At 45.2% G+C, this 27,659-nt stretch overlaps 1 protein-coding gene across 14 annotated transcripts in view; it reads left to right on the top strand.

Annotated features, from left to right (window-relative positions):
* Nucleotides 1–10,652: 10,652 nt before the first annotated feature.
* Cd44 (CD44 molecule (Indian blood group)) overlaps nucleotides 10,653–27,659 on the top strand; it is an 89,378-nt gene continuing 72,371 nt past the window's right edge. For 3 of the 14 annotated variants that reach the window (XM_023710540.1, XM_023710541.1, XM_023710539.1), the window contains exon 1: nucleotides 10,655–11,046. In XM_023710540.1, the coding sequence (XP_023566308.1) occupies nucleotides 10,977–11,046 (70 nt within the window). In that variant the 5' untranslated portion in view covers nucleotides 10,655–10,976. Of the gene's footprint in view, nucleotides 11,047–27,659 lie in introns of all 14 variants that reach the window. The other 11 variants (XM_023710542.1, XM_023710544.1, XM_023710548.1 and 8 more) reach the window with 9 other exon arrangements.

Here is a 27,659-nt window from a genome sequence, read left to right as displayed (position 1 = left end):
TAATGAGTGGGATCTTAGGTGAGCTTTGGAGTTTGTTTTACTTTGTTTTCACTCTACCAAAGTTGTCATCATCACAGGGCCTCTTGTCATGAGCGAAACCGATCTGTTGGGGCGTGGTAAGTAGAATCATGCTCTGCGTGTGTGTGTGTGTGTGTGTGTGTGTGTGTGTGTGTGTGTGTGTGTGGTGTGCCTGCTAGCTCCCTGGTGGGCCTGTGGCAGGGGTGGGAGTTATCCTGGCTCTACATGGCTTAGTCTCACCTGACTTGCTGATACTCACCTGACCTTCAAAAAGGTTGGGTCAGCTGGCTTTCTTCTGAAGTGATGCTGCCTTTCTTTCTAACTGGAAGCAAACAGCACAGACCTGGGTACAAGTTCCTGCAAGTGTCCTACAGAGAAGGAGATGCTGACTCTCGCTCCACACAGTGGGGATCCTCAAGATGAATGTAGCAATGAGGGGTTCTGGAGCTTGGCCGAGAGGTGGGCGATGCCACAGAGGATGGGCAGGGTGGAGGAGAGATAAAGACACGCACACCATAAACTTAGCCAGAGGAAGCGAGATGCAAATGAGTAAGGAGCAGGAAGACACAAGCAGACGCTTGGGTGTGTGCCCGTGAGAGGCTGCTGACATGGCTGGCGCACAAGGGTCATCATCATTAGCCTGGTGCCACTTGTTCTCCACCCACTGGGGCTCCCATCAGTATAAATGAATGAGGCTTGGGTGTGAGTATCTGTTGCTAGCTCCACGGTACTGCCTCCTGGCTGTGTGCAAGCTACTCTCTCACCTTGAACTTCGGATTCTTTAAGAATCAGACAGACATTTCTTCAGTGCAGAAATGAGGAGTCTTGGTCTTGTCACAGCACTTCCACCAGAGACTGTCTGATAACATATGGGACATGCTCCTGGTGCTCCACTGAGCTGCCCGTTCACGTGGGCTCTCTGAAGCCATCTGCAGACCCAGTTTCACAGCAAAGCATGAAGTGGTCCTTCATGCCCATCCCATGAGATAACTCTGTCACCCTCCCTTCCTCACCAGCAAGGGTCCAGAGAAACCCACCATGGTTTGTCTTACCAACAATAACTGGGGGTAGCCTGAGAGCTATACCCAAGACCAACTGTTCAGCTCTGAGGGGAAGTGGAAGCACACAAAATGCCAAATGAGAAAGGGACAAACCTGGACTGAGGAAGGGACAGGCTGCAGCGAGTTCCCAAGTGAAGAGAATGAACTTAACACTGAAGTGTGAGCTTATTGTAGAATGTGGCTGGCAAGGAGAGTGAATAGGGAGAGACATGAGGATGGGCAAACGAGAGAGAGAGAGAGAGAGAGAGAGAGAGAGAGAGAGAGAGAGAGAGAGAGAGAAAGGGAAAGAGTGAAGGGTAAGAAGGAGGAATATTCCCTGAGACATGGATAAATTCTCCTGCATCCCATGAAGATATCATCTCTTCTCACCCAGCACAAGCCACTTATGCATACATTGTGGGTAGTCTCTTCCCTGAAGTAGGATGGTTTCTCCATGAGGTGGCATAGTAGCAATGCCTTTGTTGGTCTATTAGTTGTGGAGACACATGATGCTCTGTCCTGGGTGTCCCACTGCCTTACAGTGCCAGACCAGACCAAAGAAGGTGTTCTACCCATTAAGATGGGCAAGTAGTGACCTGGACAGTGCCAACCATTCTTGGCATAGCTTCACCTGGACCTGGAAAGGGGACTATGTCGCTTTTGAGAAGGTCAGGCTTAGGTACAATGAGGACTAAGCCAAACTGGTCTTTGTGGAATCTCCCTGAGGGCTCAGAGTCCTCAAGCTCTCATCCCTGTGCCACACTTGCTGGTGAGGAGCAGTCTCCTAAATTCCTGGATCCAAAGGCAAAGGGTGAATAGGCTGTCACTTCTCAGAGGGCAGACTTTGAGGTATCTACCAGTAAGACCCTATCTGAACCACACTACATGCCGGCCCTGGCTCCTGCTTCCTAGGCTGTGCCCCCCTCTCCACCTTGCTTTTCAGTGCCCCTTTCACTTTTCACAGCTTCAGTGCTGTGTGCCAGCTGCAAAACTGAGAAGCCACTCCTGCCATTTCTCATGGAACTGAGGCGAGGGTGGGTGGGCAAGGCCTCCTCATGGTTCTCCTGTGGGCAGAACCATAACAGAGCCACCTGGCATGTGGGCAAGGTGGCCCCCAAGACAGAATGTTTCCCTGGAAGTGATGCCAGACCCACAGACTGAAAGAGAGAGAGAGAGAGAGAGAGAGAGAGAGAGAGAGAGAGAGAGAGAGACACACAGACAGACACACAGACAGACACACAGATACAGACACAGACACAGAGGCAAACAGAGACAGAGACAGAGAAACAGAGACAGTTTGTCTATATGTTCCTACATACCTAAATACATCCATTTTGTTCATTGCATCTTAATATATTTTAAAATTAAGATTATTTAGCTAGATAAATACATACCTATAATCTCAGCACTCTGGGAAGCTGAGGCAGGAAGATGATAACTTAGAGCCAGTCCTGGGTAATTTAGTGATTTAGCGAGACCCTAACAACAAAAAGAAGACAGATGGACTGGGGATGTAGCTCAGTGAAAAGGTCTTAGATTCAATCCCCAGTGGAAAAAAAAAACAACTAAGATTATTTTACTTAAGAGTGATACATATACTTTTATACTACCTCTTCATGACCTAATAATGAGAAAAGATTTTAAATTACCAATAATATAATAATAATAGTATTATGGTTATGCTATTTCAAAGAGTTCTTATGTTTTAGATATGTGTTTAAATATTTGAAGATAAAAACATATAATGTGAGGGATTTGTTTGAAAATAATCCAGCAATGGGATATCAAATATTAATCATTATTGTTATCATTTCTTTTTGGGGTGCTTGAGGTCAAACCCATTCCATGCAATGCTAGACAGGTGCTCTACCACTGAGCTATACCCCAGACCTAGCATTATTTCTTTGTTCTGCAGATATGATACATATTCTTAATCTGTCAGTGAACTCTTTACCCGTTAAGCTGCAAGGCCTCAGAGTCTTTCTTATCCCACTGGTCAAAGTGATCACTTTTAATTTTTAGGGGAATCCCCCTAAAGTCATTCCACTGACACCAGCATAAAATTCACACTTCTTACTGTGGCTTGCAGTACTCACTGCTTGATCTCATCTCCTGCCATTTGCCTTCCTGTTCGCTCTGTCTAGCCACATTAGGCTTGTATGCTCATCAGAAACACCACAGATTCTCATCTCAATCCTCAGGGTTTGCTGTGTCTTTTCTCTCCTCTTGTATCGGTGCAGCTCTGGCTCTGATGTCCAACTTTTCAGACACACTGTCCCTCAGTACCTTATTAGGTAGCCCTGAACCTTTACCTGTGCCTTTTGCCCTGCTTTCACCTTCCACGCTCCTTCAAGATGTCTCTTTCATTCTTTTCCCTGCCTCCCACTTCCTCTCCTAATTAAGTTCAGTTCAGCAAGTCGCTTTCTTGCCTGCCCGGTAATGTCTGGAGTAACAGCCTCCTGTGGATGAGGAACAATATCCTGCAATGAGATTGATTGGCCAGCCTAGCCTCCACATTCTGTGCCTATTCCCTTTCTGTGAGTGTTGACATTAAGCTCAGCCAGGATTTGGCTGGAGCCTTCTGCCTGTAGGTTGAACAGTAGAAGCTGCTACCATCTGCCAACTCCAAGGTGTTGCCTTTGAACTTGACTGTGAGACATGTTCAGGCAGAAAGAGCTCTCTGGCCAAAGGCTGAAAAGACACAACTCACAACCTGGCACTCATTTGGATTGTGACGTAGCTGTTGCATGTCTAGTCTCTGTCACACTAAAGGGGTGATAAGTGTATTCTTTGGGTAGAACTAATAACTGTTGGGGAGGGGTAGTTCTTAAGACCAACTGATGAAAAGAACACGAGACTTAGAAAACCTGAGATTTACAGTCAAATCCTGAATTCAGGACCCAACAGTAAGCACAGTTGTTACCCACTTGAGCCTCTTTTTACTGTATTGTTTGTACCATGGAGTGACGTCTCCCTATGTCATCAAGTTTGTTTGTTTGTTTTGGGGATGCAAAGAGCAAAAATAAACGTAAGCAGAACAAAAGGGATTAATGATAAGGACGCCAAGTGGTGGTGGTTCATAACATCCAAGGAACTTGCAAAGTATCAGAACTAAAGAAATATTTTCTGCTTTTCTCTGAGCTTCAGCTAATTCTTCTTTCTCTTGCTTCTCCATCCACATGGATGGAAGTAGATGCCTTCCACACACTGTCTAATTTTGTGTCATATGTTCAGCTGCACCCCAATCCCAAATTCCAAGAGCAATTCTGATTGGCCAGGCTTGTCTCGAGTGTCTACCTCCAAGTCCAATCAGCCATAGGCTCGAGGGGCTGGGGCTACATGGCACAACAATGGCTGCCAGAAGCTACTTCCTGGGATCAGAACAGAAGCTGTAATCTGTGCGTTGGCCAACCATACAAAGTATCTTGTGAGGACAATAGGCACTGAAGAAGAAATTCTTGGATGCTATAATACAGAGGATGCTGTTCATTTCTAGTCAGAAGAGACAGCAGTCGCATGATGATTCAATAAGGAATAACAGCATAGTGCTCTGTGAATCTCAGATTAGCTAATGAGTAACCAATGTCTGCGTCTGGGGACTTAAAGCAGCCTTATTCTAGGATTCTGATTTTTCAGAGAGCTGTGGGATGCAGCACACTCTATCCACTGTGTTAGCTAACCACACTCCACCTCCTGAGCCCCAGAAGAAGCTTCCAGATAAAATTTTCTTGAAAAGAACTGACTAGTATAAAGTTCAGTGGAGATTAACTTGGGCTTCATTGATTTACCACTTTTTTTTTCTAGGTGGGGAATCGGGACTGGACAAAAAAAAGAAATCTCTAGCCTATATCCTTTAATGACAGGAAAGATTTGCTAAGTAAGTTGAAGATATGACTTTGCATAAGTCATCTAGCCTTCCTAAGCGTCAGTTTTTTAATCTATAAAATGGGAGTTATCTTTTCATTTCATTGTTGTGAGCATTAAATGACATTAGTTCAAATTTGTAGTAAATGCTGGCTGTTAACTATAATGTTAGGGGTGATGTGGTGACAGTACAGGTAGTGGTAGTGATGACCGTTGATGGTAGCTGTGGTGATGAGGTTGTTGTGGTGGTGGTGTTGATAATGGTTCTTATGTTTGTGGTGATATTGATGATAATGACAGCAGTAGTGGTGACATTGTGGTGATTTGTTAAGACAGAACTAAAAATATACACATTTTGTCCAAAATATAGTAGTCATTGAATGAATGAATGAATGAATGAATGAATGAATGAATAGCAATTTAAAGTCAACTCCAAGTGTATCAGTTGCTATTTACCAACCATGGATGTGATGAACATAATCATGTAAGCAGATGTTTAACAAACAAAAAAGGGGATACAAATGGAGAACCATTTTGTAGTGAAAAAATATATATATGCAGTTATATACAAAATAGGATAGATATACAGCTACCTTATTCTATTAGTTCAATAAGAATAAAGGTCTGCACTAATATTATTTAGACAAGATATCATGTCTGCATCTGGTCCTCTGACAACTACTATGAAGACAACAATATGCAATGTATTATTATAGCTGTCCTATTAACCTGTTTTGACATTGCTTCATTGCTATTTTTTTCTCATTAAAATGAATAAAAAAACTTTGTATGAAATAAGAAGAAATAAGAATTTTAGGTCTCCCTACACTTCAGGGGAATTTGGTTATGTTTATTTTAAATAACAGTGCATAAAAGGTAGACTCTTTCTTTTATCTTCCTTTCCACTAGCTTGCTACATAAAGTCACACAGCATTAATTTAAATTTTACCCTCAAGTAAACCATTAATTCAAATGTCGTCTTCAGATATGCACATTTCTAAATTTGCTACCATCCACCTGTGGGAGTTAGTCATATTTTCATACTATATAAGGCCTCAAAGGTCTGTTTAAAATCTACTTTGTGACCATCACAGGCTTAGCGTAGATCTAGAGGTATCAGTCCACTTGGAATATCTGGAGTGCAGAGAGGGCAGCAGTCCCAATAGCTACTCTTGTTTTTCTTTTGCCATTATTTGAAAGCCTTGCTAATCTGAAGGACTCAGCTTCATAATCTTATTTGGTTATCTTGAGATTAGTCATTAAAGGTCATTTATTTATTATAGAGACTGTTTCCCAGGTGCCAGTTTATTGAGGGTTCATTAATAATTATTTCATGACCATTCTTTCCCACCACTGCTCATTTGCATGTGTAGAATTCACCCTGTGAGTGTACACCAAGTGTGGATTTCTTCAAGAGTCCAGGCTTACCTGGAATGACATTTTCTTTCTTTACCTTGATAAATTGCTCCTTTTCTGGGAAATGTCCCCCAAGGAATTGAATATTGTGCCTTTAGAAGAGTCTACAACCTGCTGCATTTATAATTGCTGAGATGTATATTTCAGTCCCTTGTCTCCAAGCCTTGATATTCCCATTCCTACTCCCATTGGTTTGCATCTGATTTTTCTGTGTTTACAAAGAACAAGATTTATTATTACTGGTCAGAAGGCATTGGGTCCCAGTATTTCAGCAAGAAGCACTAATCTGCCAGAGTGAGCTATGCTCTGACCACCGTGCAGCCTACTAAGGCAGTCACCCAGGATAGGGCACTGCTGCTTGCAGTTCTTTAGAAATTGTTGAGTTATCTAGGTGCTTCTACCTGTCAGCTCACGTGATTCCTAAAATACTCCCATCAGACATGAAGGGAAGGAAAAGACCACAGTTATCTGTAAACTTATGTAATGCTTATGCCTAGAAGACAGAAGGCATTCCAGAGACTGGCATATGCCACCTACAGTGACTATGTACTGGCACCCAACATGGTCATCTCTCTTTTCTCAGGTAACTTAAGGAGTGTTGGGTCATTGGCCTCCCATGAAGCAAGCATCCTCAAATGGTCCTGATGCCTTCTTTCACTTACTACTCATAAAGCATGAGAAAGTCTTATTAGACTTGTTTTTTGGATGGAATGATTGAAATTCCCAGAAGTTAGGTCATCGACTGCTGATAAAAGCAGAGTCCATCCTAGGATTTGGGTTTCCAAAGTCCAGTGAGGCTCAGGGAATCCTGGCTTCTTTCCGAGCATTGTGTTCTTGGAACACACAGATCAATTCAAGCTCCTTTTCAATTTTCCCATACCTCATGGCTTGGCTTAGGAAGGTAGCACACAACAGATAGGGCATAGGTAACGTTAGTCACTTGAAGGATTTTAACCTCTTTGTGGGCTCCAAGGAAGGATGCACAAACCTCGTGACCAGTCCAGTGGTATAGGTAGGGTAAGTTCAGAGCTCAGTGAGCTCTGTAATGCACCAGGTTAGTTGTTAGAAATGAGTCACCAGTGGCCTGGGGCAAGCCAGGCTCAGTCCCTTACTAAACTATCGGGAACCAAGCAGACAACAAACTCCCCTCTGGGAGAATATCCTAATAATATGCACTAGAATTTGCATTCCTCTCTGCAGTTTGCAAAGCACTTTCAGACCTGTGTCCTTCATTAGCAGTATTGCTTACTAGACTAATGGTAAATAGGACCAGGATTTGAGAGCACATCATGTGGTGGGTTTTATGTGTCCGTAATGGTAAAATTCTTTGTGAAGATGAAATTCTGTATAGTACTGTTGTACATAAAATAGATACAAGTGGAACTTCTGTGGTGAAGCAGGGACAGGTAAGGGGATAACCCATTTCTTATGCCTCTGCACTGAACTGTGTGATCTCTATGTGTGGTTGTGAGGGTTCTCCAAGGAATCTCCAGGTGTAGTGCCTTGGAAATATCATTTTACTCCCTTCCTCCAAGCAAAGGAAGCCTGATCCCTGGAGAGCACAGGAGGTGTTGCAGGCAGTTCTGCATCAGGAAACCAGCCAGGGCTGCTTCTCTTGTAGTCAGGGCCTGAGGCTCTACCTGGGGGCCAGTTTGCCCCTAGTTGTTGCAAGAAAATGTCCTTTCAGTCACCAACAGCCTCAGGACAGCTCTTCCCTGCTACTGGCTGCTTTCTCAAAGTGCTTGCTTTTTAGGTGAGAGTTCAGAGGCACTGTTTTCATTTCAGACAAGCAGCCCTTTGAATCCAGGGCCACCAGCCACAGAGAGGAGAGGGAATAGGTTCAAATAGTGAGTTTCAGCCCCCATTGTCCCCACAAAAATGCAGGGTACAAAGCTCTCCCACCTGAAATATATATCCTGGACCAATGATAAGGCCATGGTTGTCATAAATGCCACCCACTTGCACACTTTAACAAAGACTAAATGATAAAGTTTATGTTATGCATATGTTAAAGTAATAATAGTTTTAGAAATTTACACTGGCTCTTTATTTGTACAGGATCAAGTTCAATCTCACTGGCATAGACAACAAATCTGGCTCCTATCTCTCGTCTCATATTTGCTGTCCTTCATCTAATCGCCTCATCTGATCTATTATTCAAGTCAATCTCTATACTTGAAGGTTCTTAAATTTCCTTCTTGTCCTTACTACATACATATATCCAGGGCTTTAAATTTACAGAACTTCCAACTTTCATATACTGCTTATTCTATACTCCTATGTACATATAACTAGTGCTGAGTATATGCAGGACTTTTGAGTCCTTTAATCTTCACCAATTCTATGAAGTAGATACTATTACTGAGTCCATTTCATGCCTGAAGAAGTCATGCCATTTGTAGGCAGCCAAGACAGGACTTGGACCCAGGCATTTGGCTTCTGAATCTGCTCTTCACCATAGACTATTGCCAGTGGCTGATGGTCTCTACTGCTTCATCAGAAGAATCCTTTCTCATCCTCTGGAACTGGCTCTGGGTCACCTCCCCCGAGAAGTCTCCCTGATATCCCTAGGAAAGAGTGTGACTCCCTTTCCCTAGGACCACAGCACTGAACAGCACTCAGTCATCCCTTGGCATTTAGGGTATCCATGGGGGACTGGTTTCTGGGACCTCCCCAAGGATAGAAGACTCTGTGGAAGCTCAAGTCCCTTCTATAAAAATAGTGTAGCCTTTGCATAAAACCTACTCATATCCTTCCACAGACTTTAAATCATCTCTGGATGACTTACCACAGACATATTAACACAATGTAAAGCTATGTAAATAGTTCTTAAACTATATAATAGTCCAGGCAATAATGATTGTAAAAGTCTGTACATGTTCAGAACAGGTACTGTTTTTAAAGGTTCTATTTTTTAAATTTTTCTATCCTCAAATGTGAAGGTCCAACTGCATTTTGTGGCATATATTCTATCATGAATAACAGCCTGCTTCTAAATCTCATCCTTCCCAGAGTATGAGGTCCTTGAAGACCAAGTCTTATTCATACCGTGGGACTGACCCTTGAGCATCCTGTGTATTTTATGAATGAATGGGTAGATGCATGGCTGGGCATATTTTTCTATATTTTTTTCCAGTAAATTACAAAAATGTTACCTTCTTTCTGAAACTTTAGTCTGGTTCCACAAAGATCCCGCCACAGTCACTGGTAACCACTTTCATTTTCTATGTATTTCATCAGACAACCAGTCAAATCCACGCGGATTTGCTTTTGGTAGTTCACATTAAAAATAAATACTGCTCTTGATTTAATCAAAGCTTACTATGGGTAGACATGGAATGGTGATCCAAACTATGGCTTTCATATTTTCAGAGTCCAAATACCTCCTTCAGAGAATATGACAATGGCTGTCCCTCTCTGAGATTTATGGAGTGGGGTAGATGGGGAGGAGTGGGTTCATGTTCGTAATGTTCATGTAGCTGGTGAGTAAAGGCAGGAAGGAAGAGTGGATGCATGTTTGGGGGATGAAAGGATGGCTCAAATGACAAGTGCATGCACGAGAGGAATACGGGTAGGTGGAGGCCTTCGGTATGTGAATGGACAAGTGGAGGAAATGGTATACGTGTAAGGGTTTATAAAGAGATGTGACAGGGAGGAAAGAAATGATGGGGAAGATGTCTGGGTGGATGGGTGGAAGAATTGGTGTCTAGACGGGTTAATAGGCAAAGCGGCAAGATTGGGGTTGGATCAGCGCGAGGTTGGAAAGACGGAGGGAAGTGGCTGGATAATGCAAGAATAGGGCTTGTGGGTGTGTGAGCCTGGGAGAATGGAAGGAAAAGATTTGTAGATAGGTAGGTGGGTGGATGGGCGTGTGAGTGGGTGGCAACGCAAAGGCGGATGGCCGAGGAGGATGAACGCACCCTCAACGGGAACAAAAATCCTCCCGAGCCTCATAAACTTCACTTCCCGCCGAAGCGGAGGAAGATTCCGTTCTCCCTAGCTCTCCTCCCTCCCCACCCTGGCCTGGAAAGCACCATTATCCTGGGCAGGACTTTCCCACTGTCCCAGCGCCTCTCCCGGGATACCCAGCTCCTGGGAAACACAAGCAATCATTCCCCAGCCTACTCAGAAATTTAGCGGGAAAGGAGAGGCCGGGGACTGAATCAGCTGGGCGAGGCTTCAGGACTCAGTCACCCTTCTTTGTGAGGCCGCCCTCCGGGAGGGCGGGTGTGCAGGGGAAGAGGAGAGCCCTAGGGCGCCCAGCCAGGGGGGCGCAGAGTGGTGACTCCGAGCTGCTACGCAGGCGCACTCGGGACCTCCCACCCCATCTACAACTTCACAACTATTTCGGACAGCTCGACCGCGCGCAACGGCAGGAGGGCTGGTGCGTCTTTAAACCGCTGCCGGCGGCTTAGTCACAGCCCCTCGTTTGGGTGTGTCCTCCCCTCGCTCCCTCCCTCTTAGGTCACTCTTTCAACCCTTGAATAAAAACTACTGCCAACTTCCGAGGCGGCCTCATTGCCCAGCGGCCCCCAGCCTCGGACAGGTCCGGTCCGTCTTCCTGTCCCCGTTCTCTCGTGTCCCCGCGCATCGGGACCCTCCAGCTTCACTCCCTTGCGCTCCAGGTTCGCTGACACCATGGACAAGTTCTGGAGGTGCACAGCCTGGGGATTCTGCCTGCTTCATTTGAGCCTGGCCCAAACGATCGGTGAGTGCCCGCTGCAGCCCGGGCAGCACGAGCGGGAGCCCAGGGTGCCTAGGACCCCGCTGGAGCCCCGTGGTCTGAGCGGCTCCCCGGGGGGATGGGTGGGGTGCTGTAGTCGGGTAGGTGGAGAGCGACTTGGATGAGACTCGGGAAAGCGAGGCTGGGATTCGCGCTAAGAAGTTGGAGAGCTTGGAGGTGGGAGGAACCTTTTTGTTAAAAGGAAAAGAGAAAGAAAGAAAAGTTTGCCGGGCAGGCTTTCCCGTGCGCAGTTTTGGGTGAGGTCTCTGGAGCCGGAGCACATGGCAGAAAGTAACTGTACTGGGGTGGAGCGCAGCAGCCGGTGCCTGGACGAACCGGCTCCAGTGCCCAAGGGCTGGCTGGCCAGCGGGGCCGAGGCTGAGGCTTGACAGGCTGGCGCCGGGCAGGGATAGGGGCTCTTGGCCGGCGGCCAGACTTGCAAGAGCTTTGAGTTTTCCAGAAAGGCGTCCGGGCAAGTGGCTGGGGAGGCGCCCCGCGGAACCTGGTTTCCGAAGCTCTCGCAGTCAGCCACAGTCGCTGACCACCACGAGGCTCATGGGAACTTGAACCAGCTCTGCGGAGAGCTTCTGAGTGGCTCTGTGGTTCCAGCCTGGGTCGGGGAGGACTCAGCGTGACAAGGGCCAGCTGCTCAGTGCCTGCGACCTCCTCGTGTGCCAGTCAGGCTGGGGAAATCCAAGCTGTAGCGTGGTTCCTGTTCCCTGGCAGTGGGAGGGAAGCCTGCAGCTCCAGGGCCCCATCCAAACCGCGCTGCCTGCTTCTGGTGGCTGCGGAGGGGAGGGGCCCCGCGAGGTATTCCAGGGTGGCTCAACTCCAGGCGATTCTTTTCTTTGTATATGGACAGATAATTACACGGCTGATTTGCTTATCGCTAGCAAAATTAATTTTTCTTTTAAGAAGTGCCAGCTGCGTAATTAAGACAGCTCAGCCTATGGTTAATTCTACTTAGCAGTATTTATTAAGTCCAGTCCTGGGGGGATACCAAAAAAGAAAAGAAAAGAAAAAAAAAAAAAAAAAAAGCAAAACACAGTCCAAACTGGGTACGTTAGACTGAGCATAGGTGGGATCTAGAATGTTGATTCCTAGTGCAGAATCAACACAAATAATAACAGCAGAAGTAGTCAGAGCTGCTGTTGGCCACCCACTTCCCTGTTGGGTCTCCGTGTTAAACCTTTATGTGCCTGATCTCATTTTACATGCCTAAAGGCTGGGTAAGAAGTGTCCTATTAGGGCCGGGGAGATGGCTCAGTAGAATAGGCACTTCCTAGGCAAGTGCAAGGGCCTAAATTCAATCCCAGGGTTCTGCAAGTGTCCTATTAATAGCCTTGTTTGCAGGAGATAAACTTAAGCTCAGAGAGGTTAAGTAACGTTTTGGCATTCACTGAGCAGGGGTGGTGTAGGATGTGAACTCAGGTTCAGTGAGTTCCAAGCCCTAAGGCTCTGGTCAAAATCTGTTATATATGGAATGGGTGAAGTCAGAGAGGATTTCAGGGAGGGGGGAGTTCTGGTGGACCTGAGGCCTGAGCAGAATCTAAGGGTGAGCGGGACAGAAGGGAGACCAAGGGAACCCTGCACCTGGCCTCCTGGGAAGTCGGTTTTGTGTTCTGTGCCAGTACCGTCTCCTGGCTCCTTTTTCTCCCAAGTGTTGTCCTGCTCCTCCTCGGGTTATCCTAGAGTCCCCAAACTTCCCTCCTGCCTCAGGAAGAGTTTCTGGGCTCCCTTTGGGCAGCATCTTTTGAAGGAAGCACAGGGAGACTACTTACCCTTGGCTTTCATGTGCTTGTGAATTTGTTTGGAAGGAATGGAGCTTTGAGAAATGGACAAGACTTAACAGAGAGGCTTGGGGGTGAGTGAGCAGGCTGGGGAGGAGAGGTGGGGAGAGTGAGGGGGAAGGAGAAGCTTTGTGTTCCTGTGCTCTGGAAGACAAAGTGGAAGCTTTGGAAAGGGCGAGTCTTGGGGTCAATTGGAAAGAGGAAGGAAGAGTGTGATCATTGTATCAGAAATCAGAAAGTAGAAAAATGGCCAAAGGAGATCATTCCATGTTGGATCCGAAAGCTGAGGAGTAGGAGAACAGGCACCAGGGATCGAACTCAGGACTTTGCACTTGCTAGACAGGAGCTTATGTCCCTGAGCTCTATCAGAGGCCCAGGGGACAGGTATCTTCAATGAGGAGTTAGGGGATGGGGCACACAGGGAGGGCACCATGGGAGTGGCTTTAGGTAGAGGGTAGCCTGATGGGTTCTCCTTTTGCTTCTGTGGTGAGAGGTATTGCTCCACAATTGTCTCTCTGGTGTTGAGAAAGAGGGGTGTGTCTGAGAGCCTGGGGTTTAGGGGTGGCAAGCACCTCTGTGCTGTCACTAAGAATTGGAGATGCCTCCCTTGCTGGGAGCTACAACTTTGGCTGTTTTCCCATGAGGAGAAAGGAGGAAGCAAAGCTCCATCCCACGGAAGTTCTCATTGATGAACTCAGTTATTCCCTGGATAGGCACTGGGCACCAACTTCTTGTGAAGTGTGGTGACACATACGTGCACTGGAAAGTTGGTGCCATGGTGAAGAGGATCCATTTTCTTTCAAAATGCCCCAATGCTGGACTGAATGAAATTCCTTGTTTATGACAGATCATCTACTGTTCATTCAGTAAATATTTTCTGATTCACTGTCATAGACTCAGGGACAGCAATTCCAAGGAGCATTTAGAAAAACCCCTCATGTCTTTCCTAAGAGGAAGCAAACCACAAAAGACAGGCACTGGTGACTTCCCCTTCCGGAGACATGTGAGGGTGTTACAACAGGGCACTTTTAACACATGCTGTGTTGGAAAAAACCCTGTGGTCCAGGACTCTAGGAGCCCCCACCCTACTCCCTGTAAGTTCCAGGAGGCAACACTTGCTTCATACCTTCAATCCGTCTTGTACAACTCCCTGCACAATATGTCCAGTTGAACATGGAAATGATGGTGTCTGTATCTTACTATAAAGCAATGTGAGTACATGAGAAACAGTTGTCATGTTCCACGGCTTAGTGCCTCCTGGAACATCACTGGCTGGTGGGAGCACCCCAGCTTTAAAAACCAGCCACTCTGCTTTTGCAGGAGATGGTTTTGTACAAGGCAGGGCCATGAGTCTCTAGGAAATGCCACCTGTAGTGCACTGACTGAGCTAGGCCTTCAGCTGAGGGGTTAGCATAGATTCTCTTACAGAAGCCTCATAGCGGCCCTACATATTAGTATTTTCGCATCTCTATTTTCTTGATAAAGAAATTGAGGCTCACTTGGAGATGATATGACTTGCCCCACACTGCAGCCATAGAGTTGGGATTCCCCATTGTCGACCCCACCCTTATCTCCTCTGTGGCTATTATGCCCCCCCTTGTGACACCCATGTCTGTGCGTCTCCCACTCTCCAGAGGACTTTGGAAATTGCTGTGGTCTTCCCGCCCTTCCTGTCCCCTGTGGCTAGGGTAGCCCGACATGAGGTTTTCCCTCTGCGCTCTGCCAGGCTGTGGACTCTTGGTGGTTCTGCCCTGCCCTGTCTTGACCTATCTCTTTCCAGGCTTGGCCACAGCTGTCAGAGATGCCAATCTAGTTATTTCATGCTAAAATAAGTCAAGTCCCTTATCAGAGCCCAACTGCCCTTTGAGACATGCCCTCATTCACAGGCTTGGAAAAAAGGGAGAGGCTGCTCCCTGGCTAAAAGACAAGTCAGGGCAATGCTCGCTGCCTGAACATTGAGAAAGAGACCTGCACTCTCTCATGCTGGCCCGTAGGCTTCTCAGATGTGGTGACCCACCTGGCCTCTCTGCCACTTGCTCATTAGCCAGTTCTGTGTGTTCCCAGTGCGGGAAGATCTTGAGATCCCAGAGAGTGGGGTGCCATGGTTCTCTGCAAACATCATGTGGTCCCCAAGCGAGGTTTCAAATCAGCCTGTGGTGTGAGATGATTGCAGCCTGAGGCACCTTGAAAAAGAAAAGATGGGGAGCAGTGAGCTGGGCCTCCCTCGCGGTGCATCCTGGGAGAGAGGACAAGATCCTCACCACAGTTGTGTTTCCCCAACACCTCCGTTTTGGCTGATTCTGCCTAGAGCTCAAAGGAAGTGATTCTTGTGAAAGAATGAGCCGCAGCAGGTGGCAGATGCTCAACAGTTTTCACAGGGGATCTTTTCTATCTCAGAGAAATTCTGGGGATTCGCACAGAGAGAGGCTGATGACTCAACTTCCTTTGTGGCTCTGTTTGAATGAGAAGGGGACGCTTGGGGAAGAGCTAGTGCCTTCTACCTGAAATTCAAACTCCACTTTTCACTCACTTAGCAAGTGAATTCGTTCTTAAAAAGCATCCTGCCAGTCAAAAAAAAAAAGTCAAAAGCAGCTGGGCATGTAACATTGCACAGGCTCTGGGTTTAATTACTTTCTCTAAGCTAGCCAACAGGCCAATAGTGGGAAGTCAGCCTCATTTGCCAGAGGAATGGAAGGACGGAAGGAGTTCTTCTCTTCTCTGTCTTCTGCAGCCCTAGGAGATCCCCTGGCTGTCAGGGACTGTATTTGTGATAGATGCATTGTTCTGGGCAGGGCTGGGGAGTGGGCTGGGCTAGCCAGCTGCCCAAGTGCAGCCTTCTGTTTGTGGCTTGGGTGGCTGCTTGTAGTAGCTAGGGATACCTGTCTAAGAAAAGGGTTACTAGATAGCTGGGCTGAGGAGGGAGAGGGAGCCAGGCAGGCTGATGACACCAGCACTAAATGTAAGTCTCAAAACGAAACACCCTCCAGCAATGACCCAGCTTTCAAGTCTAGTGATTTGGGAGCTGCTGATTGGAATGTGGAGTCCTTGGATGAGAGACCCACAGCCCTCAGGCCCCCACACTACTTCCAGGTAGGGGTGGCAGAAGGGAGAGAAGCAGAAGGGCCTCACAGAAGATTCTGGCTGTTTTCAGTGGGTCTCTTTGGGTAATCAGCCAACTTCCATCCAACCTGGCGCTACTTCAGATCCTCATAGGGTAGATCTGCCAGGAAGCCTGACTCTTGATGGAAAGTCACATTGCTTCCTTGGCCAGAGCTTCTAAGTACAAGTTGCCCACAGTGGGCAGATCCAGGCTGTCTTGAAGCACCTGCCTGGTGAGACCTAGACATGGAGTCAAACACAGAACAAGAGGATGAGTGTTGGGGGGGAGGTCAAAGCTCATGGAACCAGATGTCCCTGAGTTTGGGGTACATGGGCTGCCTGAGTGTCTTCTCCTGGGGCAAGTGTCTCTCTTCAGTGCAAGCGTAGGCAGATAGAATGGAGGTAGGTGGGGATGGGCTGAGTCATCAGGGAGGTGCTTTGCACAATGCGAGTCCTGAAACCCTTCCTTGGGTCTTCAGTTTTTGAGAGGAAGGGTTGATTGTACAACTCCAAGAGGGGGGAGAGACTTTGAAGTAAGAGGGTTTCCTGTGGTATCATTTCGAGTTGCTTTGGAGGATGGCTGAAAGTTTCCTTTCCACTGTCCCCCAGTTTTTGTGCTGCTTTTCTGTGGCTAGTTACATTTCTGGGTGATTGTCACTACTGTCAATAATAACAGCAAATACAGACTGTTGACTACATGCTAGCACTGTAGAAAGATGTTTCCTATACATAACTCGTTTGATCCATGCCTAACTCTAGGAAGACAGTCTTGTTATTACCCCTCTTTTACATATGAGGAAAATAAAGCACAGAATCACCAAAGAAGCAATTTGCACAACTTGCAGAATATAAGTGACCAAGGCCAAGGGTTCAAACCTGGGTGAGCTGCCAACAAAGTTAAGTGTGCTTAGCAACTCATTCTCAGGGCTTTCCTTGGTCTATTCAGAGGCCAGGGCACTCTAGAAACCTGAATGGTTATACCGGGTAGCGTCCTGGTTCTTTTCAAGAACCCCTTTTTGGAAATCTGGTGGATAGATTTATAACATCCATAGAGCTTTGGTTTCACCTTCCTTTTTGAAGACCTGTTGTCAGAGGAGAGGACTGGAATTGCCAAAATGAAGGCCTGAGAAACTGTAATGGAAATTTCTTCCCATTCATACTCTGAGTGGTTCAATCATTCCAGTCCCTAAAGAGAAGTTCTGCTTTTCTCTATGTGATGGAGAGTTAGGGGGAACAGGACAGAAAGGGGTGGTAAACTGAGTTGTTCATTCATTATTATCTGATTATTTCTCACTTGGATGAAAGGTGGAGGTTGTTGATTAGTGTTGCCTATTATCTAGCATGGTGGCTTGTGAGTAGACAAAGCTGGGAAATGAACCAACCCAACACCAGCAAAATATTTGTCCTAGGTTGATGGTCCTTGATTCCAGAGCCTCCTTTTAGGAGTTAGGATTCACAGGAAGTAAAGCAAACTAACTCAGAGGGGGGAAGCCATCTGGAAGCTGGATACACACCTTAGGGCATGAAGAATTTAGCCTGAGCCAGAAGGTTGTTGTTGCCTTCTCCCCAGCCCAAGCCAGAGGAGTTGGCATTTGCTTGGCTTAGGAGATGAATGTCACATTGGAAAGCAAGTGAGGTTTTCTCTGGGTATCTCTAACTTGCAAACAAGCTACCGAGGAAGGAAACAGACAAAGTGTCTTGGGGACATGTGACTCAGTCTGTAGGAGGAGGTGCAGGCTTTTAGCCTGGGGACAGGGACTTACCAAGATTTTTTTATTTGCTTAGATTTCAATGCATCTCCTCTCACTTATGCAAGCCTGCTGTGTTTTCTAGAAGAAAATCAGCATCTTTCTCTACTTCCTCTTTCTAAGGTATCAGTGGTGACAGTAAAGCTTCTTCACAAGTATTCACTACTGTGTAAATTAAGAGACCAGAGAGACATGCATGCACCACGCATTGTGTCCAATAGCCACCTTCGGCCTAGAAGGTCATTTGTGTGCACAACCCTGACTCTAATTTTTTTTGTTTTTATTGCGGTACTGGGGATCAAACTCAGGACCTTGCAATTGCCAGGCAAGTGCTTATTCTACTGAGCTATCTACCCAGTCCCCCGACCCTAATCTTTATAAACCCTGAAAGCATCAACCGTTTGTAGTTGCAGGATGGTACTCGCCTCTATTGCATTCTGCCTCTTGGATGGGTTGCCTTCAGTGCTGGCAATGGTTGTGACTTCTGTATGGTAGATACTCACTTGATGTCAGTCCTCCTGCCACTGTGGGATGCAAGGTCCACACTTGCCAGGGGAGAACAGGGGCGAAGGTGACCCACAAGGATGCATATCTCACATGCAGAGAACTCGGAGAAGTCTCCAGTCAAGAGATTTGTCTTTGTATTGGATCTTCTGTGGTGGGACTGGTGGTTTTCATAGTAGCAGCCTTAGAGGTGAGGTTTATCCCTGTAAGCTCTGCTAAATGACTTTTTCCTTTGTGGATTACTAGTCTCTTCTATTGATAACTCACAAAAATTCTGCACACTTATCTCTATTTTAAAAGAAGCTCAAGAGGTACCCCTTAGCTATGTGATGGCTTTGAAGGTCCTCAAGGGAAAGCCCATGTGCTGCTAGGTGCATTTGTGTATCCACCATGACACCCAGCTGTCATCACAGTCCCCCTGGTTAGAGTATGCTATTACAGCTTAGGCCTCCTACGTTCAGGGGCTGGGATGTGGCTGGTGGTGTGTCACCACACATGTGACCTGGAGGGGTCCGTCTCTGCTCTCTGTTTCCTGGATGCCCTGTCATGGGCAGTTGTCTTCCATGGCGGGCCCCTCTACCATGCCATTCCTGCATCAGAGCCTGCCAACCCTGGACAGAAACTTCTTAAACTATGAGCCAAAATAAAGCTCTCCTCCTTTCAGCTGTGGGTGTCCCATGTTGGATCTCCTAGATGAGAATGTGGCTAACATATAAACGAGCAATAAATATTTAGATAGTGGGCTGAATGGATATGGTTTCTAGACTTGATTGGCAAAAGCAAGGCCTCCTCATTTACCATTTGTGATTTTTGTAAATGCTGGCTAACTTTTATCCCATCCATCTCCCCCCTCTTTCTGGAAAACAGAAAGAAAACATCTTTCTCTAGTGTCCTTTTCAGGGACCCTCAGGCCTCTTTGAAATTTCCTTTCTCAGCACTCTCTCCAGTTTGAGTAGACATTTCGTGAAGTTTGATACATCAGGCAAGGCAAGCAAGTTCCGAGCTCACTAGATTTTATCTCGCAGATCTTGACTTCCTTTAGGTCTGGCTGCGTGTACGGCTCTGTCCTTAGCTTCAAATCTGTCCTCCTGTGTAAAGAACGCTGAACCTCAAGATCACGTTCTCCGCAACAGTCGTATAAAAGACATTGGCTTTTGGTAAGTGTGCTAAAAGAAGAGAAAAAGAGTAGCACTCCTTTCAGCTGGTGGTTTAAATGCTTCCGACCAAAGATCACCTCAGTAGAACTGGACACTTGGTGCGGTATAGTGAGAATAAGAGGCTGGAGTTCAGAGCAAGGTGGCACAGCAGGTATAAGGCATGCGAAGCCACCAGACTTGCAGCTGATTCTGTTCTCTGCTGTTTAAGAGCAGCATGAAAGCCAGATACACATGGTGTCTAGAATGATATACAGCACATCATTTGTAAGAGATGCATGTAATGCACAGAAAATATCCTAAGAATAAATGTGATTATATTATATTTCAGTTCCTCTCTAGGATTAATTCATTATGAGATGCTGAGCAAATGCTGTTACCCCTCTTTGCATTCCTTTTTCCTTGTGTGAAATGAGAAACTCGCATTAGAGTTGTCTCTAAAGTCCTTTTCAGGCCTTTTTCCTATAGATTCACCAGTCTTTGGACCTCTAATACTTAAGATGTATGAAACTTAATGGAAAGAATAACAGTACTATATCATGGTGCCTGGTTTGTATTAAATGTCAGAAGTGAATTATTAATCTATGTCAGTAAGAAGCAGATGGACCCAACTAATGCTGTAAACTTCAGTGGGCCACAGTAACCCTGAGGGCTAAAGTGCTTTGCCCATATGCCACCAAATCCTCTTACCACCTGGGGAGTGGGCAGATAGAGAAACTGGGTAGCAACATGTTCTGGTCACAGATAAAACCACAGAAAGCCAGCCCTGGGGTTACCTGCAGGATCTGAATGCAGCATTCTTTGCTCTAAATTGTACTTCAAAGAAATGTTGCTCCAAGTAGCTAGAAAAGCCGACCTCTCAGGAGGGGAAAAGCTTGTGTCCTTTATTTTCAAAGTTCAAAAGTACCCTGAATTTCTCAGCTGGTCTCAAGTTCTTTCAACATGTTGGTGCTTAGAGGGTGGGTTCTAGTGGCATGTGGAAAACAACATGAGCTTCTTAAAGGTAAAGAATAAAGAAGAAAAACACAAGAAATATGCACATAAATAAAATATTCCCCAGGCACTGAGCAAGGCAGGCCTGTGAGATAGTGAGTTGCAGATTCTACTGAGAAGTTTCTAGATGCCTGCTAAGCCCCACCAACCCACCCACCCAATCAAAAATCAAAGAAATGCTTGCTGCTAGAGGGTGGAAGGAAATCATCAAGCTTGGTTTACTAAGGAGTTCGTTAAAGTGGGTCAGAAGTTAAAGCCCCTATCTGATCCCAGGTTTCTGTCAGTCAGATCAAACATCATTGTAAGTGTTCCCACTTCAAGCTTGTATGGAATCTCCTGTCAGTAGTTGAAATTAAATCCCATATGGCTCAGGGCCTCATGGCATGTACAATGCCTGCAGCTAGTGTTGAGTATGATTTAGTCTTCTGTATCTCCAGCCAATCAGGCAGGCACAAATATTGTAGGAGAAATGAGAACCTCCACACAACCAGCAGAGGTTTAGCAGTTCTGTCTCAGTCACAGGATGCCAGCAGGCAGGGCCCTTTTCTTGTCGATGATTTCTTTTTCCCCAGTTACAAAATATAGATGAACTGACCCATTCAATTCACTGAAATATATGATGTGATTGGTAACGTGGAAAGAAGTAAGGGAGATAGAAGAGCTAGTGTCTTCAGAGAACTTATGGTTTAGTAGAAGGAAAGCTAAGCAGATAAAAGAATGACTTAAGAGAATATACAACTGAGAACTGGGAGGTCAGAAGAAGTGAAACAGACATCTTTGTGAGCTGCAATTATATGGGAAGATTTTGATGGTTTTGAGGATCAGCATAGAAAAGAAAATTGAGGGCTGGGGAGATAGCTCAGTAGACTAAGCACTTGCCTGGCAAATGCAAAATCCTGAGTTCAATCCCTGGTACCTAAAAAAGAGAGAGAGAAAAAAAATTGGTACAGAAAGATGAAAGGAACAAAAACCCAAGAAAAAAGAAAAATGTGAGACAAAGAAGGGGGAAAACAAATACAGCTTGATGGGGGCCAGAAGAGGAGGGGCCTGCCTAGATAAGCATGTTCATGTTGAAAAACAGTGAGGGATATGGCTGAAGAGGTTTCAGGGGATCAAATAATCAAGGAACCTCCAACAAGATCTGTTCTTCTGCCCGTAAGACGCAGAAGTTCTCATGAGTCAATCTGTCAGATAGTGCCAACAGTTCAGAAGCAGGCCAGCTCCTTATTGGCCAAGACAGAACACTGAGAATCTTCCTTGGGTTGGAGAGAGGCAGCTTAAATGAATCCCAAACAAATCCCATAGCAACAATAGCACATAGATTTTTTCTGGTGTGATACTCCCATTGATTACTAGAGGCTGCCTAACTACTATACTAAGAAGCAGAACATCAACTGCTTTACAGAGTGCTGTGATCCATTAGTAATGCCTGCCTTGGGCAGACTATGGAAGATTTGATTCCTACATATCTCCAGCTATCACCATAGTATAGCAGCGGCCTTCTCCAGCTTGTTTTTGATAGTTGTGTGTAGAATCTTCTGGGAGTGTAGCTATTTTTGAATCTAGCCAACTAAACATCCTGTAGATTTCTATTCCTTTCAGAACAGTGACGAGTCTCTTATCCAGAACACAGGTTCAGTCATTGTGACTTTTCTTATAATTCACTTCTGTTCTGTTTTCTCACAACCCCAAATGAAGTTGGATGCTCAGAGTCAGGGATGTCCTCTTTGAACAAGGACCAATCTTCCTGGCAAAGGGCCCCCTTCTCTACAAGGCTTTCGTCACCTGCAAATTGAGAAGACAAAAAATGATACCTCACCCATGGGGTTGATAGGACAAGCAACTAGCTAATGTGAAGAAAGTCTTTGAAGATGAAAGGATTGTACATGCACGTTAATTACAACTTTTATCAGCACTGGAGCCTCTGCATTCTCAGCTGCCACTGGGAGCTCTTCTGTGCCTTTGGAATGCAAAACTAGCAGCATTCCTCAGCCTGGCCCCCCTGGGTCCTGCTCTGGGCATCCAAATCAAGAAAGCTGGACTCTGAGCTCAGGCTGGCTGGCCCACATGAGCCCACTCAAGTTTCCCACTACTCATCCCCAGGAGAAAAAGTACCGCTCACTACCTGGGCAGGCAAGATAAGATAGAAGCAAGGCATAAACAAAAGGCTCCATCAAGAGTCTACTAGAAATAACCCGTGGGTAAGATCAGGACACTCTGCTCTAATTCCCACCCTGTGAAAGCCTAATTGTGTGACCTTAGGCTATTGCCTTTATCTGTCTACTATTTCAATACACTGTATGAACTACCTGGGGATAATAATCCCTCTGCCTCTCCTAGACCTCTCCACCTTTGCCTGCTGGTGTGAAAGTGTTTTGTGCTGTCAGGCAGAAGCACGTGATGTAAAACTACAAGGTTCTATTATTACCTGAGGTAACTCTCACCTTATCTGTGTCTCTTATTGCTGGTTGACCCCAATCGTTGAAACTGTATTCTTTGGAATGCTCACCAATCTTCTTAGAGCTGCCATCCTCTCCTTATCTCGGAGGGCTTCTTGGTTGTGCCATTTCCTGAGGCATGTGAATGCATTCAGGCTGGAAGGGCACTGGGCTGCTCTGCCAGTGTGGGCCTCAGTGCTCTTGCTGGGGTAACTTGATGAAAATGCTAGGAGCTTGGGAGGTTATCTGTTATTTTGCTAGGAGCTGATGGGTTGGCAAAGCATGTGAGGTCTGAACTGGGCCCATATAACAGTGCCTGTGAAGAAGTAGAGAAACAGGAAGGACCATAGGAGAGAAGTTACCATGATCTGGAGACCGAAAGCCAAAGCATGTCAAAATGCAATGTTAGAAATTATGTAACCTACTTGTTTTCTTGAGGAGACAATGGAAGGCATGAGGACCTAAAGTGACCTGTCCGAGGTCACACAGTCAGTGGCAAAACCCTGGTCATCTTAGTTCTAGGTCAGTACTCTTTCCATTTCCTCTTTTGAGAGTATAGAGAAGAAGGCTTAGAGTGCAAAAAGAAAGGAAGGCAAGAGGAGTGTGTTTTAATGACACTGTGGGAAGTAGAGAAAGTGATTACACCCTTCTAGAGATCTTTCTACATTTGACCTGTTTCTGCGTGCAGTATCTTTAATATTTGCTGTTATTTTGATTTTTTTTTTAATTAATGAGATTTTGAAACCAAAAGGCTGAGAGCATCCTGGCCTGGGCTTTGCCCCATCTCTCTGAACAATCCCATGAGTTAAGTCAACAACCAATGTTTTTTGAATGACTAACTGTTCACTCAACACTCCTGAATCGATGTCGTATTTATTTTGTACTGTGATGTGCTGAGAACACAGCATTCAGCCGGAAAGGGAGTCACAGAGCTTAGAGTGTATTTAGAGAGATAGACACTAAACAACTAGCAAACTCTTATTTAATTACACTTGTGGTAAGTGTTGAAAAGGAGAAGCACAAGATCTTGTGAGAGCACCTACCAGGAAGATTTCATCTGACCCAGGGCCTTTAGCACCCATCGGATTAGTGCCATTAACTACCTCTGCAACATTCCCACTGTTCCTTGAAGACTCTGCTGGTTGGACTTCTTAGAATACCACCAGCTCGCAAAGTGAAGAACAGTCTAGATAAACCAACTCCCGCCCTTGGGTAAGAGAGCAAGAGAAACAAAACCGCGAAAGTTCATGGTTTATCATGTCTTCCTTGCAGTAGATGGTGGTGGGAAGAGAACCACTAGAACTTCCAGGCTGCCTCAGGCTTTTCAAAGCACACGGTGGAGCAAAGGGACCCAAATTCTGGAGAAACGAAAGTGCAACATGACATAGAAGCTATTTTAAAACTTAGGGGGAAAGTTATGCTTTGCTTAGCTACTTTGAATGGTAAGCCTTGGATTAGGGTTAAAACTTAACCATTTTGTTGGAAATGTCTTGATCTTGAGCCTTAGATTGAGGCTTAGACCCAGCATTTGACTGGCATAGGTGCCTGGGGTGGTTTTCTTGGTGATGTCCAGTGGTTGCGCAGGTGCATTAGTGAGTCCAGGAAAAAGGACTAGTCAAGAACTCTAGTGTGTGGACATTCAGCCATAGGGCTACAAGAACCTCACTGCTTTGTCTCCCTTGTTGCTAGTGGTTTCTTAGAGATGACGAAATTAAATTTTTTCAGAACAATGATAATGAGGTTGTAAGACAAAAATAAAAATTAAAAAAAATCATTAAAGATACTTTCAAGTGCAAGTCCAGGTAATAATAAAAATACTTAACAGTAGATTATGAGTGAGAGCTAATCTGAATGTTGGATTATCAGTAACAGTCTGGTAAATGAGAATAGATTCAAAGCTCTCCCCCCAGTCATGATAATAACATCCTTCTCATGCACTGCTACCCAGATGCGCTTTCTTGAGTTGGAGAAGTAGGAATGGACTTATAGTTGTCTTGAGTGAAAAGAAGCTCCTGTTTAATCTATGCCTCAAGCCATGAGATTATCATCTATCACATATAATTTTATAATCTCATATCAGTGCATACCAACTGAGTATTTCTGTAAATCATAGAATGATCAACTCTCATAAAATATTATCTCCCACAACAAGAAATCTGGGTAGGGATAGGCACTTCTAGAGCTCAGTAATATTGTCAAGATCTAGGTTATTTTTCCCCAAATTCTACCCTGCTACTCTTATTGTCTTCCGTCAGTTAGCCTTTCTCCTCTACCCAGAAAGATTCCCAAAGCTACACACAGCTTTTGAAGACAATTAGTATTCAGCAGAAGAAGAAGGAAGGTGTATTTGCAAAGACCTCTTTTCAAAATAAGGAATGGCTTTTTCAGAATCCTTAATCCACTTATCTCTATCTCTCCCTGAACAAATAGGGTCTCATGCTTAAATCTAGTCAATCAGAGCCAAAGAGAGCTCAGACCACCATCCTTGCCTTAGACCAATCATGATTCATGCACTGGAGGTGGGGGTCTGGACTTCCCTTCCCTGAAGTACAAGTTCAGTGGTTCTGGTCACAACTGAATTCTGCCGGAAGAACTTCGTTGCATTGCTAACTGTGTCTGTTACAATCATTACAGCTTCCAACCCATAGAGTTACAGTGTGAAACTCCTGTGTGGGATAAGGGAAAAAAACCAAACCTACATTCTAGCTTTCCTAAGCCACATCCTCCACCTTTTCTGAGAAGACACACTCTGTGGATAGAATTCATATGGGAGACACACTACAATTAGAGGCCAATATAGTCTGTGGCTTTTCTCAGTCACAACAGCTGTAGCCCTACCTTTTTATCTCTCCCATAGAAAGGAGAAATGTCAGAAAATAACCTTCGGTTTATTGTAATTTACAAGAAATAGCTCATCTTTTGCATACTTGAGTACATTATTATTAGGATCTCGTTACTTGTGACTCAGTGCTGTTGGAGCCGCACCATGCATGAGGACCACTACCCTGCAATGGTCCATTAGAGAAAGAATTGCTATGACCTCAGATGAACATCTCTTCCTATAAATTGCAAAATGATGACCCGCGAGGGAAGAGCAGCCTTCCCCTTTCTATTGCACTTCCCTGCTGGAGTGTTTTGATGCACATGAAGTGTTTTCCACTCCACCATCTAATCCAGTCTTCACATTAACTTGGTGGTAGGCATTATTACCTTTTCGTGTAGGAGAAAAGTTTAATGACTTTTCTAGGGTTATTAAAGGTCAAATTCATAGCTAACGGGTGTGGATTCAGGATTTGAACCAGTGTTTGACCCGCAGATCTAATGTCCATGTTAGAACACTACATTGGTTTTCAATGAGCCTGATTTGATTTTAAAGAATCTTGGGTTGACTATTGAATTTTATATTTATAATAGTTCTTTTATATATAGAAGTTTTTCCTAATAGGTTCTTTGAGTTCAAAGCTACTCCAAAAGATGATCAGGAAGGTTTTCTGGGGCTGTTCCCCGCCTCCATGAAGTTAGCTTATGAATCTAGCCTCCTAATTCGCCATCAGGATTTTCTTTGTTGTTTTCCATTCCTTTTTTAATGCCTAAATAAAATCAAAGGATTTATGGTTACTTCACTCTGTCTGTTTAAAAGTGGACCTCACAGATGTATTCTTTCTTACACAGGAAGGAGGCCAGTTCTTTTCAGTATCTAGCAGCGAAAGAGCTTGACAAAGTGGATTCTAATAAGCCAGGATGACTTATGCTTTATTTTGAGGGTGAACTTCCTGACAGCAAGCCTTATTTGACATTAGCCTGGCCAGCTAGTCCACAATCCATCCTTGAGTTTTCAGTGGAAATCATGTCTCCTCAGAGAGGCTTTCTTTGGGGACAGCAAAGTCTTTCTTAGAATAAGTTCCCAGTTTCCTCTGTACCATACATTTTATAACATTTCTTATCTGTTTTGTTGATGTGTTTGATGGCTGTCTCCTCCAGGAGTCTGTAACCTCTGCTAGGATAGTGACCTCATGTGCCTTATTCAGTGTCCTGGTCATACTAACATAGACTTCAGAACATGGAGGCACTGAATGAAGCCTTGCTAAATGAGACTGAGATTAGGATTTTCTCTCCTGAAGACCTGTATCCACTTCAATGTCAGGAGCTTTGAGTAAGACCATATTCTGCTGTGGTGATTTGTGCTATCGGCTTCGAATTGAACCTGAAAAATAAAACACCCTTAGCTATGATCAATCAGTCTGTCACTTATCTAGCTTGATCATTCCTAATCTATCTTTGCTTGCATCTATCACCTCTATCCTCTTTTCCTCCTTCCTTCTTTCCCTCCCTTCCTTTATTCTAGTTGCCCATCCATTCATACATTCATCTAGCCTCCTTTTTATTTATTTCTTTTTAAATAAAAACAGATGATTAAGAAGCACAGGAGGATAGGCAAGCAGGCTGCCTCTCTTTCCTCCTTCCTCTTCTTGGTCACACACCACCCTTCCCTGTATGGCACCACCCAAGTGATAGTCTCTCCCATGGTTTCCTGATAGCGTGCCACAAGGGAAGCTGGACACATGCAGCATCTGACCACTAAGGCTGGACGTGAAGGACAAGAGCAAGGGAGAAACACTTCCCTTTCAGAAACAGGATAGTTGGCGCCATGTCTGGAGAAGGAAGCCTTGGTCTGAGATGCTGTGTTCCTCCTTGGGGCTCAAGGCTGGAGCTCCTAGTGGCTCCCTGTGAGAACAGCTCTTTCCTTCTAAACAAGCCCCACTAGTCACCTCCCAGACTTCCTTCAGCTGTGTTCCCTGGTATGGGAAAAGTGCCTTACTATCTGCATGAGTTTCCTGTTCTTTATATTGTTTGGAGAACTAAAATCAACAA

The sequence above is a fragment of the Octodon degus genome, unplaced genomic scaffold (genome assembly GCF_000260255.1).
Source record: "Octodon degus isolate 3935 unplaced genomic scaffold, OctDeg1.0 scaffold00018, whole genome shotgun sequence".
In the NCBI taxonomy this organism is placed as follows: Eukaryota; Metazoa; Chordata; class Mammalia; order Rodentia; family Octodontidae; genus Octodon; species Octodon degus.
The sequence above is the reverse complement of the archived record's forward strand: the minus strand, read 5'-3'. Positions and strand labels throughout refer to the sequence as shown.